The sequence below is a fragment of the Mustela putorius genome, unplaced genomic scaffold (genome assembly GCF_011764305.1).
Source record: "Mustela putorius furo isolate JIRA1106 unplaced genomic scaffold, ASM1176430v1.1 tig00003972_pilon_pilon_pilon, whole genome shotgun sequence".
In the NCBI taxonomy this organism is placed as follows: domain Eukaryota; kingdom Metazoa; phylum Chordata; class Mammalia; order Carnivora; family Mustelidae; genus Mustela; species Mustela putorius.
Window position 1 is genome coordinate 16,231,876 of NW_025422115.1, and position 18,704 is coordinate 16,250,579.

Here is an 18,704-nt window from a genome sequence, read left to right on the forward strand (position 1 = left end):
TCCTCCTTCCCTTGCTGGGCTCTGGAAAAGGATTGCCCCTCTCTGAATTTCCGTGTCCTCACCTGCAAGACATCAGAGTGATGGTCACCTCAGACAAAGGCTTTGAAGAGGGGGAGGCGAAGGGCAGGGCTAAGGGCCAGGGGAGTGAGCAGAACAGAAACAGGGTCTCAAGGTCCCAGAATTACGACGGTGCGACAGTGTGCTCCCCCTGATTCCCAGAATGCCTCCCCAACTCTGTTCACCACTGCCTAGTAAATCCTGCCCTCTGAGAGTCATTCCCATGGCTTCAAGTGACAGGACACATTTGATTTCAACAATAGCCCTGCAAACGTGGTATTCTTATTTCCGTTTTGCAGAGAAAACTCACAGAGGAGGTGTGGCCTGGAGGTGCACCGAGGTGGACTTTGGGGTTACTGGGCCAGACCTGGCTGCTCCCTCTGAGGCCTGGCTCAGAGTGCCCTTAGGAGTTAGTGGGAGGCGTGTGGTTTGCAAAGATCTGGTGCCCTGAGCTTTGGGTGAGAGGGTGGGTGAGTGGCAGCCCGTCCCGCTGGTGTTTGCAGCATCCACTATTGGGCAATAGGAAGCACCAGCTGGCACTCCAGAAATTATAGCCAGCACAGCGAAGGGGTGGCAAGATGGGGCTCAGGGCTTCCCGGCAGCAGAAAAGGGGAAAACGGAAGCTGAGCCCTCCTGGGGAGGGACGATGGGGTGAGGGCTACCTGATGTGTTCAAGGGACAAGGGGGCCTGTGTGGCTGGGACCAAGGAACCGTGATGGGGAGTACTTGGAGTTAAGATTGGAAATGTAACAGGGAGCCAAATCTCGTAGGACCGTATTCTCCAAGGTCCCAGTGCCCTGGTCACACCCAAGTCCAGTTAGATCTGAATCTCAGGGTGGGAGGCTGGGCAACAGTATTTTCTGGAGTTCTTGAGTGTTTCCCCTGTGCGGCCAGGGTTGAGAAGCATCAGTGCCCACCATCGTGGTGAAGCTTTGTGCAGTGTCACCGCGGACACGGAGCACACATCTGGCTAGTATCACTGATGTGACCTTGTCTGACTCACTTGTGAATGAGTCGAGGCTAGAGCTTGGTGTTAGTTTTTTTAGCCTTATAATCTTCTACCATTACGTTTTTAAAAATTGTGGTAAATAAATGTAATATAAAACTTACCACTTTGGGGGCACCTGGGTGGCTCAGTGGGTTGGGCCGCTGCCTTCGGCTCGGGTCATGATCTCAGGGTCCTGGGATCGAGTCCTGCATCGGGCTCTCTGCTCAGCAGGAAGCCTGCTTCCTCCTTCCTCTCTCTCTGCCTGCCTTTCTGCCTACTTGTGATCTCTCTCTGTCAAATGGATGAATAAAAAATCTTTAAAAAAAAAAAAAAACTTACCACTTTAACCGTTTTTAAACCTGCGATTCAGTGACATCCATTACATTCACACTGTTGCACAACCATCACTACTATTTCTAGAACTTTTCCTCATCCAAAGCAGAAACTGTACCCATGGAACAATAACTCCTCACCTTCCTTCCCCCATCTCCTATTTCTGTTCTGCTTGCCAGGAATCTGCCTACGGCAGGAACCTCGCAGAAGTGGCATCATAGAGTGTTCATCCTTTTGTGTCTGGCTTCTGTCACTCAGCATGTCTTTAAGGTTCATGCATGTTTCGGGGTGCTTGGGTGGTTCAGTCTGTTAACCCTTTAACTGGCTACCTTCAGCTCAGGTCATGATCCCAGAGCCCTGGGATTGAGTCCCACATTGGGGTCCCTGCTTAGTGGGAAGTCTGCTTCTCCCTTACCCTCTACCCCTCCCCCCCCACCTTCTCTCTCTCTCTCTCTCTCTCTCTCTCAAATAAATAAATAACATCTTTAAAAAGAGCAGGTTCATCCATGTTTCAACAGACATCAGAATTGAATTTCATTCTTTTTGTGGCTAGACAAGATTCCATTCTCCTTAAGATCCCATTTTGTTTACCCATTCATCTGTGGATGGATTCTGGGGCTGTTTCCTCCTTTTGAGTATTGTGAGTAATGCTGCTGTTAACATGAGTGTACAATATCCATTTGAATCCCTACTTTTAGGTCATTGGGGCTTTAGCCTCAAGTGGAATTGCTGTCATACAGTAATCCTATGTTTAACCAATTCAGTAATTTCAACCTGTGTTCCCCAGCTGTGTTCTATTTCCATTCCCATCAACAAGGCATGAGAGTTCTGATTTCTCCACATCTTCACCAATACCTGTGTGTGTGTGTGTGTGTGTGTACGTGCCCTTGTGTGGGTTTTTTTTTTTAATTATTTGTTTGACAGAGATCACAAGTAGACAGAGAAGCAGGCAGAGAGAGGGAGAAGCAGGCTCCCCGCCAAGCAGAGCCCGATGTGGGGCTTGATCCCAGGACCCTGGGATCATGACCTGAGCAGAAGGCAGGAGATTAATCCTCTGAGCCCTCCAGGCGCCCCAACCCCCATGTGTTTTAATTACAGCAGACTCTGGGCGTAAAGTGATGTCTCACTGTGGTTTTTTTTCGTATTGCCCTAATGACTAATGATGTTGGGCATCTTTTCATGTACTTATTAGCCATCTATCTTCTTTAGATAAACATCTATTCAGGTCCTTTGTCTACTTTTGAATTATTTGTGTTTGTTGTGTTTCTTTATATATTATGGATATGAATCCCTTATCATATATATGGTTTGCAAATATTTTCTCTCAGTCTGTGGGTTGTCTTGTTATTCTCTTGATAGTATCTTTTGATGCATAACAGTTTTTCATTTTGACAAAATCTAATTTATCTATTCTTTCTTCTGCTAACTATGCTTTTGTTAACTATGCTATTTGGTGTCAAATCCAAGAAATCATTACCAAAGTCAATGTCTTAAGGCTTTTCCCCTATGTTCTCTTTTCAGAGTTTTACGCTTAAAAGAGCTAAAGCTCTTACATTTAGATCATTAATCCACTTTTAGTTAATTTTTGTGTTTAGTGTAAGGAATGGGTCCACCTTCATTCCTTTACATGTGGATATCCAGTTTCCCAGCACTGTTTGTCAAAAAGACTGACCTTTCCCCATTGAATGATCTTGACATCTTTGTTGAAAGTCATATACGTGTTTATTTCTGGGCTCTCTATTCTCTTCCATTGGTTTCTCTTTATGACAGTAACACACTATTTAAAGTATTGTAACTTAAAGTACTGTAGTAAGTTTTGAAATCAAGAAGTGTGTCTTCCAACTTTGTTCTTTTTCAACATCATTGGCTATTTGAGGTCTTGAATGGAAGTGGTTAGTTTTTTTTTTAATGTTTTATTTATTTATTTGACAGAGAGAGAGGTCACAAATAGGCAGAGAGGCAGGCAGAGAGAGAGGGGAAAGCAGGACCCAGAGATCGTGACCTGAGCTAAAGGCAGAGGCTTAAGCCACTGAGCCATCCAGGCACCCCTGTGGAAGTGTTTTTATTGTTCCCATTTTATATGTGAGGAAGCTGAGGTTTGAGCCTTCCTGTGGCTGCCCAGCCTGGACTGGCCACCAGTCTCTGACAAACCTTCCGTAACTCTCCCAGCCTGGCACATTGGAGAAACCCCCTCCTTAGAGAGTCTGGTTTTCCTGTTCTGGTATTGGCCACATTTGTTCCTTTAATCCCAGGGTCAATTTCTACCCGCTTCCATGTCAGAGTGATAGTCCTTACGGGCACCAGCACCAGATGGCGGGATCCTCTCTGTAGTTGCCATACCTTCTGGCTTCCTGGGCTTCCTTGAGATCCCACTGGCTCTCACTCTTAAGGAACACCGGCCGGGTCGCCGAGTTCCTCGGTGGATTGTGGGAACGTCCTGCAGGGAACTGATGTCTGCCCTTGCCTTGGTCTTGGTCTGCCTGGACCTGAGGAGCCTTTGAAAATTGAAACTTCTGGCCCCAGACTTCCCAGTGGCCTATAGGGAAAGTTAAACCATATATGGTCTCAGCTTGCCCAGGGGTCCCTCAAGTAGGCCAGCACTTCAGGGTCTGGGGGAGCATCTTGCTCTATTTAGAGATGAATTTTCCTGTAGCATGGCTCTACACCAGAGGCACACATGGCTGTATTGGGCACTGTAAAGTGATTTCCCAGTCTCCAACACAGAACCCTTCCTTGGAGGGCACCATCTTTTTCTGTCACGCTGCCTTTAGAACCCAATGCCCTGCTTTAAGTCTACTGCATTCACAGAGTGGCCCTGATGAGTCCCTCTTCTCTTTGAACCTCTGGCCTCTTGTCTGTATTAAACTGAGGTTTGTGGTTAGAAGATAGAGACTTGGCAATATGTCCATTAAAGGCCTCATCGGGGCAAGGAGCTTCATGTGCAGACCCCGTTCAGGAGCAGAGGCCCAGCTTGTACACAGGCTTAGAGAGCTTTGCAACCAGAGCCCAGGGTCATTGCTGAGACCTAGAACCTGCCAAGGCCGGCAGAGGCCAAAGGGCTTTCTGCAGAGGCTGCAGGGGTGTGTCCCTGCCTTCGGGAAAGGGTGTGGTTGTGGCCATGGACCATCTCTGCCACTCCAGGCCTCCATCTCTGTCTCCTGAGCAAGTCTCACGCCCCAGAGAGGAGCATTCACAGCCACAAAGACACCCCTTGTCACCCCTGCAAGAGCCCATGGGCCAATTGTTCTTCCCATTTTACAAATTAAAAAAAAATTGAGTCCGAGAAATTAGAAGCCACCAGTCCAAACAAGTGTTCCAGCCCAGATTCAAACCTAGCTCCCATTTTTGATTTCCTTTCTTTGACCTAATATGTCCTTATCACTGTGGGCACCGTTTTCCAGGAACACATTCAGTGTTAGAGGCCCGCTGTTGGACTCTTCCATGTATTCCAGCCCAGAGGTGGGCGGTAGGTTCACATTCATTTTACGGAGGAGGGACTCTGTGCTCAGGAGGTTAAGTAACTTGCCCAAGGTCACACTGACTGTGTGTATGAAACTGTCCGGGACTAGAATCCAATGCCTGAACTCTTGCCACGTCCTGCTGCCTGGACTTCCTCCTGTGGTGGGGTTCCATGGGGCCTCCCCTGGGAGGGGTAGGCAGTGTGGGAGGGGTGACACTTGGAGAACAGGTTGTGCAGGGAAAGTAGGTGGGCCTTTAGGGCCAGCCTCTGGTTTCTGGCTGCTCACCACAAGCTGAAGCCTGTGTGGCAAGGAGCCCCGTGTGGCCCGCCATGGGCGGGGGCTGGACAGTGCCTGTCCTTGCTGAAGGGGTCCATCCCCTCCGGGGCTCAGGGTCTGGTATGGCTCCTTTCCTCCGTCAACCATCCTCTGCGTCCCACTGCTTCTCTGACCCACCCTTGCCCACTCAGATCTGCTTCCTACTCCACCGAGTGCTAGATCAAGGGAGCCCCGCTGCCAAATCAGTGTGGTAGGGGCGATAGAGGAACCGTGTGACCTGAGCACGTCATTCACCTTGCTGAGCCTCACATGCTCCTCCATAAGGTGGGGTGATAATTATGGCACCGTCCTGACCTTCCAGGGGTTTCTGAGGATTCGATGTTACAAAATATTTAGAGCACTGGCCTCTAAGTCCTGCATCCCACCCAGCTCCCTTCCTCTGAACTTGAAGCCTGAAAGGGAACCCTGGATCCCCTTCCTTCCTGGGAAGCCCCCACACGTGCTCCTGAGTCTCTCCTCCAGCTGGCTTCAGGCTCCCTCTTCAGACAGCTGCTCAAGTCTCACTAGGACCAGTCAGAGCTCTGGGAGACTGACCTCCCATCTCCTGAACCCCAGGGGCTCATTCCCATCTGCGTAACCCTGCCTGGACTGGTGTTCACTCCCGGTCCCTCCCCTGTTCTACTTTTTCTGCACGTTTTGGTTTCATAAAGCAGGAAGAAAAAGTTGGGGGGTGGTGAGCTGGGCCTTTAAGACTTGAGAGAGGGAAGGGGAAGTGGGCAGGGCCTCACCGACTTGGGGGGAGGGGAGTGCGATTGCAGGAGATCTTCCCTTCCTGCTAATCTGAGGAGGTTTATTTATTTATTTATTTATTTATTTTTTAAAGATTTTATTTATTTATTTGACAGACAGAGATCACAAGTCGATGGAGAGGCAGGCAGAGAGAGAGAGAGAGAGAGAGAGGGAACCAGGCTCCCTGCCGAGCAGAGAGCCCAACGCGGGACTCGATCCCAGGACCCTGAGATCATGACCCGAGCCGAAGGCAACGGCTTAACCCACTGAGCCACCCAGGCGCCCCTGAGGAGGCTTATTTAAAAGCACACAACTTTCAGACCAGCTGGATTCTGGTGGAAAGTTAGGCCTGCCCACGCAAGTGCTGACCGGGCCTGGACTAGTTGCATAAACCCTCTCATCCTTGTTTTCCTCCAGCACCCAACGTCAGTTTCACTGAGCTAAGCGCCCCTTCCCCTTACTGGCCCATACACAGGAGGCCCTCTTCTGGTGTTCACCCCACACCTGGTGAGGTGGGAATTCCTGGGAGGATCTGAAAGTTCGCAGGGCCTTGACGGGCCCCTGGAAGGCACGGGGTGACCCCTGGCCATGTGGGGAGGGGCCCCAGCCAGCAGGGCTGCTCTGTTGTTTGGCTGCTTGGGTCAGGGGCCCTGAAGGCCCCAGGGAGGCTGGGGCTCAGTGGAAAGCTGGAATCCTCTGGAAACTCATTTCTAATCTCCAGCTCCTGTCAGCGCAGCTGAACCCAGGGTCACTCATCGAACTGCATTCAGTGTGCTTTTTTTCTTTAAAAATAAAAGTCCGTCTTTGCCTTCATGGCTGTCCCTCTGGCACCTACCCTGGGCCATCTTAGAAAAGCTGTAAATCACCCCACAGTTATTGGCTTATGCATGAACCCCTCCTATCCTTGGGTCAAGGACACTTTGACCCAGCTCACCCTCCCTGTGGAATCCTTAACCTGTGGAGGGGGGGTGCTCTCCACCTGCTCAGCAACTGGCCCTGTGCAACCATATCTGGGACCAGCTGGGCTCTTGGGAAGCTCTTCCTTGTGCCGATCTGGAGATGGCCTCCCTCCCTCTACTCACAAGAGTCCCGGCAGGGACCCCAGCCACAGACTCTCCCTATGCTCCTGATGGCCCCACAAAGGCCTACAGGCCTCAGTGATTTCTTGAGTGCCTGGGTTTGGGACCCTCTCTTCACCCAACCTCCCCTGGATACTCTAGGGAAACAAGTAGCTTGCTTACTGAAGTCTCTGGCCATCCATCTCTCCACCCAACCATCCAAGCCATACCTGGGTTTTTGGTCCTTTGCCTTCCTCAATTTGCCAACTACGAATAGTGGAGATGATCCCCACTGTGAGGTGTAGCTGTAGGGCAGTGGAAAGGGCCCTGCTGCTACTCATGGACTGACCCAACCTGAGCCTCAGTTTCCTTGTCTGTACAATGAAGAGAACAATAGTTTAAAAAGTAGAGGGCATGAGTCTGTCTGGCTTATGTAAAGGTGTTGGGTAATGAGTCATTGCAGTGCAAGCCAATGATCTGGTCCTCCCCATAGGACTTCTCCTGAGCCAGTAGTCATAAAGCCACATCCTCTCGAGGGCTTCCCTCAGACATTTGTTTGGTCCAATGTATTTGTGCTGCAGATGCTGGGCTCTGGGAACCAGTAGAGAAACAGACCCACTTCTCGCCTTCAGGGAGCTGCCTCCTGGAGAGCTCAGTGCTCACTACCTCCAGTTGTCTTCTCAGTCCACAGAAGACAAGCACCAGTAAATAGTTGCCAGTAAGCAAACTCAGGAGGCATGCTGGCCGCAGAGGTCAATTCTGTGACACTGGGACTGTGCCGCCCCAAATGCCTGCTCCGACAGCTGTCCCAGCCTTCTGGGGCATCTGGGATGAGAAGAGTGAGTCTAGTCTCCTGTCTCCTCTCCCACGGATAAAAGGTGATTTTTTTTTTTTTTTAAGTCTAAAAAAAGAATGGGGGAACTTAAGTGGCTCAGTCTTTAAGCAACTGCCTTCAGTTCAGGTCACCAGGGTGTGGGATCAAGCCCTGCATCATGCTCCCTGCTGGGCGGGAAGCCTGCTTCTTCCTCTCCCACTGCCCCTGCCTGTGTTCCCTCTCTCACTGTGTCTCTCTCTGTCAAATAAACACATAATATCTTTTTTAAAAAATTAAAAAATTTTAAAAATTAAAAAAGAATGAAGAGCCCATCAACCCAATAGCATGTCAGACATTAGAAAGATTTTCAACAAGAAATGGTTAACATTTTACAAAATGGTTTTTGAGCCTGGTAGGGGACAAGCCAGCAACTTAATTTTTCTCTCTTTCACCTTCTAAAGCTGCTGTTGGTTCTCCCTTCCCCATGCCTGGGCATGTGTTAGAGTTTTTCTAGTCCTTTTCTAGTCTCTGTATAACTCACTCCAGTTCAACCTTAATGTCAGAGTTTCACTCTCTTGTTCAGTTGAACACTCCCGGTCTCCAGACTCCACATGGGAAGCCTACAGTGGGGACAATGGGGAACGGACGGGCCCGTTTCTTCACTTGCCATGTTCTCTCCATAACCACTGCTTACGGTGTCTCCTCAGACAGGGTGGGCTCTGAGGTCTGTGACTCTAAAGGGGTTAAAAGTCTTATTTCCCTGGAGCTCTGGGAGCTGGTGGTGGTGCAGCAGGTGGCAGAGGCCCCCCGGGGTAGCCCTTTCTCTCCTGGTTGTTTGGTGAGCCTGTCCCCCCAAGGATGACCTACTCTGCTCCCTGCAGCTGTCCACCTCTGACCCCTCGAAGTGCACCCAGCAGTTGGCTCCACGAGGCCCCCTGTGGCGGCTCCTCCCTCCCTGTCAGGTAGTTCTCACGAACATGGAAAGTCCCAAAGCTGCTCTTCCCAGTTCCCTTCCACAGCCCTTCACTTGGGCCCCAGGAAGAACATTGGCCAGTTCCTAGATGCGCCAACCCCTTTCACACCTCTGCCTGGTGGTGACAGGCAGGCAGGGACAGGGCAGCGCCTGGAGAACACCACTTGCCCAGCAGCCACTGAGCTTGGGGAGTTGCAGAGAGGCGTGAGACTGGGAGGTGAAGAGCTAAGATCTTGGCCTGGGAGAGCTGGCTTCAAATCCCGCCTGTCCCCAAGGCACATTAGGTGACCTCCCTGCTTTCCATCTTCCTCACCTGTAAAATGGGGGTAATAATCCTCAGCCTTGTACCCGACATGCTGTGCTCTCTGTTCACCGTTCTGAGCTGTGCACATCATTTCATGACTTCTCAGAACACCTCAGGTGCTGGGAACTGTTGGGCCCCCTTTCCTGCCAGAGGGAGAATGACCCGAGATGTGAACCCAAAGCTAGTCTGCCAGAGTCTGGACTGTTTCTCAGACAGTTTTCTCAGGCACCTCCCTGACTCAGCAGCCTCGGTCTGCCCTGAGGGGGCTGTTCCCTAGAGGAACAGGTTGTCAGGGCAGAGGGGAGAGGTTGACCTCTGTCCCCACTTCCTAAATGAGGAAACCAAATCCCACCAAATTCCTCAGGCCCTGGTCTTTGTGGTCTAGCCCCTGCAGCCACCAAAGGGTGATATGGGTAAGAAAAGGGGGAAGTCGTGGTAAGTGCAAAGACTGTCTTTCTATCTACCCAGTGGGGCCATGGCAGGACCAGGGCAATGGCTGACAGGTAGAACTGCCTGGAGAAGGAAGCCGCTGCGCTTCCCTGGACAGCAAGGGGCACCTGGGCCACACTGCCTGAAGGCTGAGGTAGGAATAGGCTTCCACCTGCTCAGGTCTCCCCTGAGCACTTCCTTCTAGAGCCTCGGGAGACTTCCTGCTGTTCTGATTTGGCTTTGCTGGGGGGAAGGGAGCCCCAGCATGGCCACACAGTGTGATGGCCTAGGCTCCCACACCTGGCTTGAGCAAGCCTTCTAAAGGAGGGGACTGTGGCTTCTCAACACCTGGCACCCTCCCTGGGGTGAACTGCCCTGGGGTGTCACCAGGCCAGGCCCGGATTCTGGCTGTTCACTGCTTCCCGGTGTGCTCATCTGTGGAGCCAGCACGGCCCCTCTCCAGGGAAGAGCTCCCCTGACCCGGCCTGGGCTCAGACCCTGTCTCTGGGAATCCATGGGAATGGAACGATAGCCCAAAATACAGCTTTGATTTAAGCTGGAAAGAATTTGAGTCATCATTTTCAAAAGTGATCTTTCAAAATGATTTTTTGACTTTTCAAAATGAAAAACAGTGCTGGTTATCTTGTGAATGACTGACGTAGGTATGTGGCCTGGGGGAGAGGTGGGCCTGGGTTCACAGCCCAGATTCTGACCTTTACCCCTTGAGAGATCTTGGGCCGTCACTTCCCCTCCGTGGGTCTCCTTGTCACTGTCCTTACCTCCGTGAGTGAGAGGCATTTTCAATAAGCAAAACGCTATGATGGGGTGGCTCAGTCGGTTAAGCATCTGCCTTCAGCTCAGGTCATGATCTCAGGGTCCTGGGATCGAGCTCTGCGTTGGGCTCCCCAGAGAGCTGGGAGTTGGCTTTTCCCTCTCTCTCTGCCCCACCCCTGGGTTGTGCTCGTGCTCTCTCTCTGACAAATAAATAAATAAAATCTTAAAAAAAAGAAAAAAGAAAACCGCTGTGATGTTTCTAGTGTGTGGCTCCTAGACCCCATAATTTCACTAAGATCAAGGCCATGGGTGGGTTTCGGGCAACAGAGGCTGTGGGTAGAAGGAGGAGGAGCGAGGCCCTGCCTGGCAGCTTCTGCACTGTGAACCTGTGAGCCAGTGAAGGAGAGAGACTTGCAGCGAGCCCTTGGCACTTAGAGGGTGGAGCTGGGTGGGTTGCTGGGGAGGAAGGCCAGGGGGCTCCGGCAGGGGTGATGTGTGGTGGGGCCTGGATTATGAACTTACAGAACTGATTGATTATTTAATTGAATGATTGGTTCATTCATTTCCTCAACAGCAGCTTGAGCAGCCTCATTCCCTGGAGGAGGTGGTGGGGTAGGGGTGAGGAGGAGGGTGCAGGCTGGGGGAGGGGTGTAGTGCTGGGAGGGAGCAGCCCCCACGGAACGAGGCACTTCCTCAGAACAGTCTCATCGCTTGTGACCATGGCTCACTTGGCCACAGAGGCTGCTGACGCCACTGTTGCTCTGAGCAAAGGCTGAACACCCTTTTGGAGCCTGCGGCACTTGGGGGACCTGAGCTCCTGGGGATCCAGCTTTCTGCCTCCTACGGAATGGCCAATGTAGGTTTGGTTTTGCTTGTCTTTTCACTCTGAGCAGCTCCATAAAGATGGAAGGCACCCCTGTAGAGCTGGGACCAGGGTCCTTGGAAGGGTAGAGCAGAGCGTCCTGCTGCAGGGTGGGGGACAGGGGGAGGAAGAGGGGCCGGGTGGCTACTTCTGGCTCTCCCAGGCTTCGTGGAGCAGCAACAGGTCCCCTGCAAGTCCACACGCTTTTCCTGCCTCTGCCTGGGCTTCCTAAAGTCGGTTCTTCCCTTCTCAGGGCCTCAGCCTCCCTGAGGACTGAGGGGCACTGGACAAGATGCTTCCTAGTTTGGTGGTCTGTGGAACTGGGCCCTGAAAGCACTGGTGTCCAGCTCAGGGTGCCTCCCTGCTGGGGAGAGGACAGGAGGCCGAGGCTCCAGATTCCTCCCCTTCCCCAGCTGTCACGACCTTCTGACAGCTGGCTTTGGAGGGAGGGCAGGGGCCAAGAGGCAGAAAGCCCTGGTCTGCTGGCTAGTTAGTGGGCAAATGGCCACTCAGAAAAGCCAGAGAAATGAAAGCCTGGCCCAACCACACCAGCCCAAATGTGGGGGCTGACGCCTGACCCAGGACAGTCTGGCAGGGGTCCTGGGGATGATTTCTTTCTGTTGGGGCCCTGAATAGCCAGCAGGGCCCATGAGCACTGCTTGATACCCAGTAGGCAGCCTGGGCCTCAGGACTTTCCAGGAATGCTTATGGAGGAGGGCATAAACTTGGAGTCCTATATATCCTATAGGCCTGGAAATTTCACTGTTTTGAATTTGCTGAGGGAGAGCTGGCAATTTGTGCAATCCCTGAACTTCCTACCATGTCTGATTCTACTTATACCTCGAAGAACAACACCTTCTCTCCTAGAAACTGGCTTGAATGACTCTTCCTGTGGGAAGTTCTCCTGGCTTTAGACTTCTCTCCTGCCTCTCCCTACATACCCACACAGAGCATTCGAGGAGAGGCACAGGGCAGGGAAAGATGCACCATCAGCTCTTGACTCTAAGGTGGGCTAGACTTGCCTCCCCCAGGGTTGTGATCCCACTGATTCACTGTGTCTGAGATGGAGTTATGATACGTATGTTCAGGAAAGCAGACTGTTTCTCTAGTCTCCGAGGCTCTGGGTGGGGTGGTCCATGCAGATGGAAAAGAAGACAGACTAGGAGCTGAATCTCAGGGCTTGTCTCAATTTACAGTTGCTTGGCCTAGCATCCAGGGGGTTAGGAGTGGGGGTAGGGGTCCTTCCTCAAGCATGGACGCTGGAGCCAGGCTCAGGTCACAGATGCGGGAAGACCCAGCTCTCAGCTTAATGTTTCACCGCTTTCTGGATCTCCCTCCCCTGCCAGCCAGCCTTGTGTGCAGCCTGGCCCTAAGACCCACTCCTCAGACCCGGGGGGGATGTCCTAGGAGACCCTGGAAGTATGACCTCCCTTCCCCAGCTTCCAGAAGCAGCAGCTCAAAATCCATTCCAGGGCTGAGAAAGGAGAATCTGACCGGTTGGGAGCACCAGGATAGTCTGCGCAAGTGCCTGGTCTGCGCAAGTGCCTGGTCGGAGGGCCAGCTGTGGCCAGGAGAATTCTTCAAGATGCCCCTTTCCCCACGGTCTTGCTTGATGGCTGGCCCTAGGGTGCTAGCATGTGCCAGGGATTCTAGGTGTGTGTTAGGGTGTGCACGCCTTCTGGCGGCGGAGGTCGCTCTCCATGCCCACCTCACCCTGCGGGTTCGAGAGGATTCCCTGAGTCCACACACAGAGTCTGGCGTGCAAATGGCACACAGTTGACCATCAAGAAACATCTGGTGCTGATGCTGCAGAAGCCATGTGGTGTTGAGGTGGAGAGCGTGGATCGAGCCAGACAGCTTGAGTTCAAGGCAGCGGCGTCCCTGTCGGCAGCCTCTCCCACCTGTGCCTTGGTTTGCTCCCTTGGACCAGGGAGATGATAGGGTTATGGGGAATGTGACAGCAGCAAGCCGTGCGGGACACCCTGCAAGGCTGTCATCCCCGGGCCCTGGAGGGGGCCCTTCCACGGCCATCTCGTGTTGGACTTGCTGCGGTCCTGGATTGGGAGCTCTAATCGCGGGTGGGCTCAACACCCCGTGCGTCCACGGACAGGGCCCTGCTGTGCGCCTGCGCGAAGCCGAGCCCCGGCCCTTGAGCGGGGGCGTGGGGGAGGCGGCTGGTAGGTCAGGCCCGGGTCGCTGCAGGGAGACGTTCCCTGGAGGCGACAGTAGGGTCGTTGCCCCGCCCGCCCTCAGGCGCCCCTCTGTTCCGTGTTCCAGTGCAGGGACTTCACAGCCCACACAGGCTACGAGGTGCTGCTGCAGAGGCTGCTGGATGGCAGGAAGATGTGCAAGGACGTGGAGGAGCTGCTGAGGCAGAGGTGAGCCAGACACCAGGTGGGGGCCTGCAGGGGGCGCGGCGGGGGCTGTGGAAGCAGCAGCCTCCCCCTCCCAGCCAAGCTTCCGTCAGGAAAACATTCCCCACCCCCCACCCCCCCAATCCCTGGGAGTGTGGCTTTCCTGCCTTTCCCAGCCTGGGACTCCCCTCGGTTGGCCAAGAATCTGACACCCCCCCAAATGCGCAGGTATTTGGCTAACATTTATTTCAAAGAAGGGCTGGGACTTAACGTTCTCAAGGAGGAGCCTGCAGGGCCCGCAGAAGCCGACTGGGTGGACCCTCAGTTTCCAGCACAGATGTACAGGGGTCGCTGAGGCCAGAAGCAAGGGGGACACGGAGCCGGCGCTTTGTTCCTGCAGGGCCCAAGCCGAGGAGCGCTATGGCAAGGAGCTGGTGCAGATCGCCCGGAAGGCAGGTGGCCAGACAGAGATCAAGTAAGAGGTCCCGTCCCCTGGGCTCCCTGGGATGGGTTGGAGTGAGGCGGCCCAGGAAGGGTCTGGATGGCTCCAGGGCAGAGATGCCTGGAGAACAACTCCCTCGGGGGCGGGGGATTCTGGGTGAGGTCAGGTTTTGTGTGGGGTAAACCCAGCTGTCTGAATGCCAAGAAGGCTGTGGGCAGGGGACAGAGGCCATCTGTCCTCTGGTGCTTGTGGCACAGCCTTCAGCATCTGGGTAGCCTCCACCCAAGTCCTGAGAGCCAGGTGACAGGCCCTCCCCTGGTCGCCCGTGCCCCGTGCTGCCTTGGCTTAGGCCGAGCGTCAAGGAGAGAGGTGTGAGCAGGGACAGCGGCAGGACATGTCCTTACCTGCCAGCTGTGTGATCATTGGCTGGGTCAGGCTGCTGCCTGACACTCTCCCTGCTTCCATTTCCTTGACAGAGGGCAGAAGAATAACGTAACCTTCCTCAAAGGACTCATGAGGTCCAGAGGCTCAGCTCAGGTCTGGCTTGGAGGGGAGGCAAGGGGGGTGGTTGATGATGCTGTGAAACAAGGTTCTTCTCCAGCCCCGAGGCCTGGGTCCCTGTGTGCAGACTGGGAGAGCGTGAGGATTGGAGGGCAGCTGAAGAACTTTCTTCCCAAGGCAGCCCTTGGGAAGGTGTGAACTCTCCCCCTGGGTCAGGACCTTCTGTCCAGGAGCCCCCACCTGCAGAGCCTGCCGCTGCTCCCCCAGAGGTCAAGCTAGTCAGCATCTGGCTCTGCACAAGGAAAGTGGTTCCAAAACCTGGCACCAAGTTCCCTCATTTGAGCGCCCTGAATACACAACACTCTCGGGTCTTCTAAAGACACAGGGGACCCTGGCTGGTTCCTGCTTCCAAACAGGAGCCAGAGAAGCTATGGGAAGAGCTAGAGGAAGTTTTAGAAGTAGTGTGGGCCAGGGAAGATTAACACTTAATGCCCAAAGGTCTGTGCATGGGCCCAGAAAGCATGAACACAGCCCCAGAAGTAAGAATGCATGAGCGCCTGTCCCCACTTGGCCTTTGCGAACTGTGTGACTGGGGGCAGGTTGCGTTGGGTTCTCCTCTGCCCACTTTGTGCAGAGAAACAGGGCAGGGCTGGGGCTGGACGCAGACTGGGTTCAAGGAGGGCTCATGACCTGGTAAGGAATGAATGGAAGTCTGATAAAACCTTCTTCGCCTTTTCTGGGGAAGAGGGATTGAGAGAGTATGACCCAGGAGGCGTCCCCGCCCACCTCCTAGCCACCCAAGCCAGATGGAAAAGGAGAACCTTCCCAGAAAGAGAGGAGACCCACTGGGGGTGGGGGGACAGGGTGCTCCGGGCAGGACTGTGATAGGCTGGAGGTGAGCCGTGTGAGGCACACTCACACTCAGAAGCCTGTGAGTCACTGGGCACTTAAATAGGGAAGGAGAAGCAATTGACAGAGAGAACAAAATGGAAGGAGATCCTGGTGGATGGTGGGAAAGGGAGGGAGGGACACAGCATCTTGCCCCACTGCAGGACTAGGAAGTGGGGGACAACAGTCTGGGCAGTCACGGTCCCCTGCATGGCTATAAGAGGCCAAGTGGGGCAAGATCTACTGCCCTCCTGTGTGGTGTGACCATGGGGTGGTCACTGCCCCTCTGAGTCCTGTGCTGGGCTGTGAAAGCGGAGTTGCCCTTGGGAGGTGTCCTGGAATCACCGTGTCAAACAGAGAGAACCGGGTCAGGGCAGTGCTCAATCAACAGTGGCTTCTTGCCAGTCTTATAGGCACCCGTGTATGTCAGACAAACTGGGCTCGCCCTACTTGGTTTAGGGCCGAGTAGCCTGACCAGGCAACCTAGCCATTTCCTTTAAGGCCCAACCCCTCCCTGGCCCAAAAAGCCAGAGGCCAGCATCACTGGAAGGGCAGCCTTGGTCCAAGTGGGAGCATCAGTGGTAGAGCCCCAGACCAGAGCAAGGAGTAGAGACAGGGCCTGCCTTCTGCTTACCAAGGAGGGGCTGGAGCCCAGGTTGGGAGTACCAGGTCTCATGGCACAGCTGACCCAGCATGGGGGCTCCACAGCCCAGCACGCAGGTTTCCACAACAGATGGAATGGTGGGTGAGAACAACCATGGCCCCGACTCTGCCATCAGGCTGTGGTGGTCTGAGCAGGGTGGCCTGGGGAGGGCACCTCCTGGGAGAGGCGGAGAGGAAGGGGAGACACTTTCCTGCCGGAGGACTTGCTGGAGGTGGGCAAAGTTGGGGAACATTCAAAGCCAGTGGGCAAGAGGGGCAGGGGTTGAACCGTCCCCACCCGGTTCACCTGCTGCCTGCCTTAGGGTCATGTCCTATGCAGCTCCCAAGTGGGCTGTCTGCACATACTAGGTGCTCAGTAAGTGTTGCTATTGAGCCACGTGGCATGTACTAAGACTAGTGAGACCGTGCAGTCCTTCCTTTTTTTAAGGGTGGGCCAAGCATCCAGCATCCATTCATTTAGTCAGCAAGCGTTTATGGAGCACCTAAATGATGTGCGTGCCATGCCCTGCTGAGTTAGGTGGATTCAAAAATCTAAAAATAACATAAAATAAATGGCCCCACTATCCCAAAGCTAGACTCTCTCCAGCACACTGTGGGGAACCTACCCGATCATTTGCCTTAAAACACTTGCATCTAGGGCCTTCTGCTCCACCTCCTCCAGGAAGTCCTCCCAAACACTCAGCCTTGTGTGACTCACGGGACAACATGGGTCACTTCCTCATTGTCCTGGAGACTGGGAGGTGTGTTGGGGTTGGCCTCTGGGAATAGGGCTCATCACCCGGTGGGGTGCAGCAACCAGCCTTGCCATGGCCACCCCCCTTTCTAGGTCCCATGGGATGCTTTCCCTTAGTTCCTTGGGGGTCAAGTAGAGGACTGGGGGTGCACAGGCTAGACAGGAGCAAATGGGGAGATGCAAGCTGAGGAGTTAAGTGACCTCAGGAGAAGCCCAGTGAGAGCAGAGAGGCAGAGAGGGCCAGCCTCCCTGGCCTCTTCTGCTGCCTGAAGGGACAGCATTTCTTCACGATCCTCTGACCTCAGGCCAGAAAGCTCGCTAGGGCCTGGAGGCGCAGTCCTGTATGCTGACAGGAGGTCACGCTCTGTTTCACACCATTTCTGACAGTAGCCACCGCCTCCTCCTCCTCTGCCTGTTGCCTTAGCTAACGCCCCCGCTGGGCTGTGGAACAGAGAATGCCCCGAGAAGACCCGCACTGAGGGAGCCTCACAAGCCCTTTCAGTGCACTTTGAAGACCTCATTTCGCGGGTGACGGGCTTATCCATACAGTTTAAGCTGCATAGTCGGCTCAGAAAATTCACCTTGACCCTCCCTTCCAGCCTCCAGGCCTTTGCTCTGGCGGCTGCTCTCATTTCTACCCTGCGCAGTCCTACCCATCCTGTCTTGCTCCCCTTGCCCCAGGTAGGGTCCTGAGGTGCCACAGGGCAGGGGTTCTGGAAATGAAAGGAAATCAAGGCTGGCAGTCCTGGGGCCTACTTCCCGTGAGCCCCGGGGTTGTTGCCACAAGTCAGGATACCTCCTCCAGCCATGTGGGTTTGAATCCCCGCCTCACCTGCTCTTGTCACAGCCTAAAATGCTGTGGTTTTCCTGTCAGAAGGGATTTTTTTTTTTTTTTTCATGATCTCTCTTTTGAACTCAGAGAATGAAGACATGCTGAGGCGTTAGTGGGAGGGAGGCAGGCCTTCGTCCCATCAGGCGTCCTCTGACAGCAGTGCAGCCAGGCCCAGCCTCTGGCACAGAGGCAAGAAGAGCCTGCTGCTGGCAGCTGGGAGGCCAGAGCCTCTGGCCAGCAGGAGGGCAGGGGCAGTGAGGCCCCAGCAGGGGCACGAGATGAATGGGAGAACATGGAAGGAGGTGTTCACACTCGGAATTTCTTGACTATGTTTGAGCCGAGCGTTTCAGGCCGTGCGTCCTGAGAGCCAAGTCAGAAAGAGCAATGAGATGAGTCACACATAAGGATGCTGGTGAGAGATAACAGAGGGTAGAGGCCTGCATGAGGCCCCGTCCTTGCCATGTGACAGAGACACAATAGAAGAGAAGCTTGAGCAGGTCCTGGCAGCAAGAGGGAGGACCTGGGAGGGAGAAAAGCTACGAGATGCCATCTTTTCTGGGTCAGATGGAGCATAGAAAGACTACAAATGCTCCACAAATACTCCACAAGATCAGGGTTTAAGGCCATTCTCCAGGGGTGAGTCTTGGCTAATCCACCGTGGGCTGCCTCTGGTTCCAGGAGAAGTAAAGACCGCCCTCCCCCCACAGAACTAAGGCCTTCTTGAAAGTCTGGGGCCAAGAAAGAGAGGTGGTGTCCCGGGCCCTATTGTGTGAATGGAGCTCTGGTGGCCTGAAGGTCCCAGGCACTGGGTACAGGAGGGCTGGGCAGGAAGGACTGCAGCCCAGAGGTGAGCAAGGGGTGGGGGAGGGGAACTTCTGGAGTGGTCACAGCCTACAGTCCTGCCTCCCACCCTGGTCCCAGGCAGAATGAGCACCGTCACCCCTGCAGCCCCACTGGGCAGCAAGCCAGGGGACAAATGGGAGCCCAAGGAGAGCATGGGCTTTGTCATCATCAGGACTGACCAGGGTGGAAACAGAGATTGCATGTCACATGGCAGTGCCGTGGACTCAGGCAGGGGCTCCCAGCATCCAGGGGTGGGGTAGGGAGAAGGACCAGCTGTCCCAGGAGACTGTGTTCCTTACAGACACTCTGGGCCTGGGAGGGAGGGCCTGG

General features: G+C 54.0%; 1 protein-coding gene across 5 annotated transcripts in view; it reads left to right on the forward strand.

Annotated features, from left to right (window-relative positions):
* Window positions 1–18,704, forward strand: part of PSTPIP1 (proline-serine-threonine phosphatase interacting protein 1) — a 59,182-nt gene that overhangs the window by 19,095 nt on the left and 21,383 nt on the right. For 2 of the 5 annotated variants that reach the window (XM_045070498.1, XM_013059410.2), the window contains exons 2-3: window positions 13,396–13,496; window positions 13,798–13,947. In XM_045070498.1, coding sequence (XP_044926433.1) covers window positions 13,462–13,496; window positions 13,798–13,947 — 185 coding nt within the window. In that variant the 5' untranslated portion in view covers window positions 13,396–13,461. Of the gene's footprint in view, window positions 1–13,395; window positions 13,497–13,797; window positions 13,948–17,614; window positions 18,168–18,704 lie in introns of those variants that run through there. The other 3 variants (XM_045070499.1, XM_013059411.2, XM_045070500.1) reach the window with 2 other exon arrangements.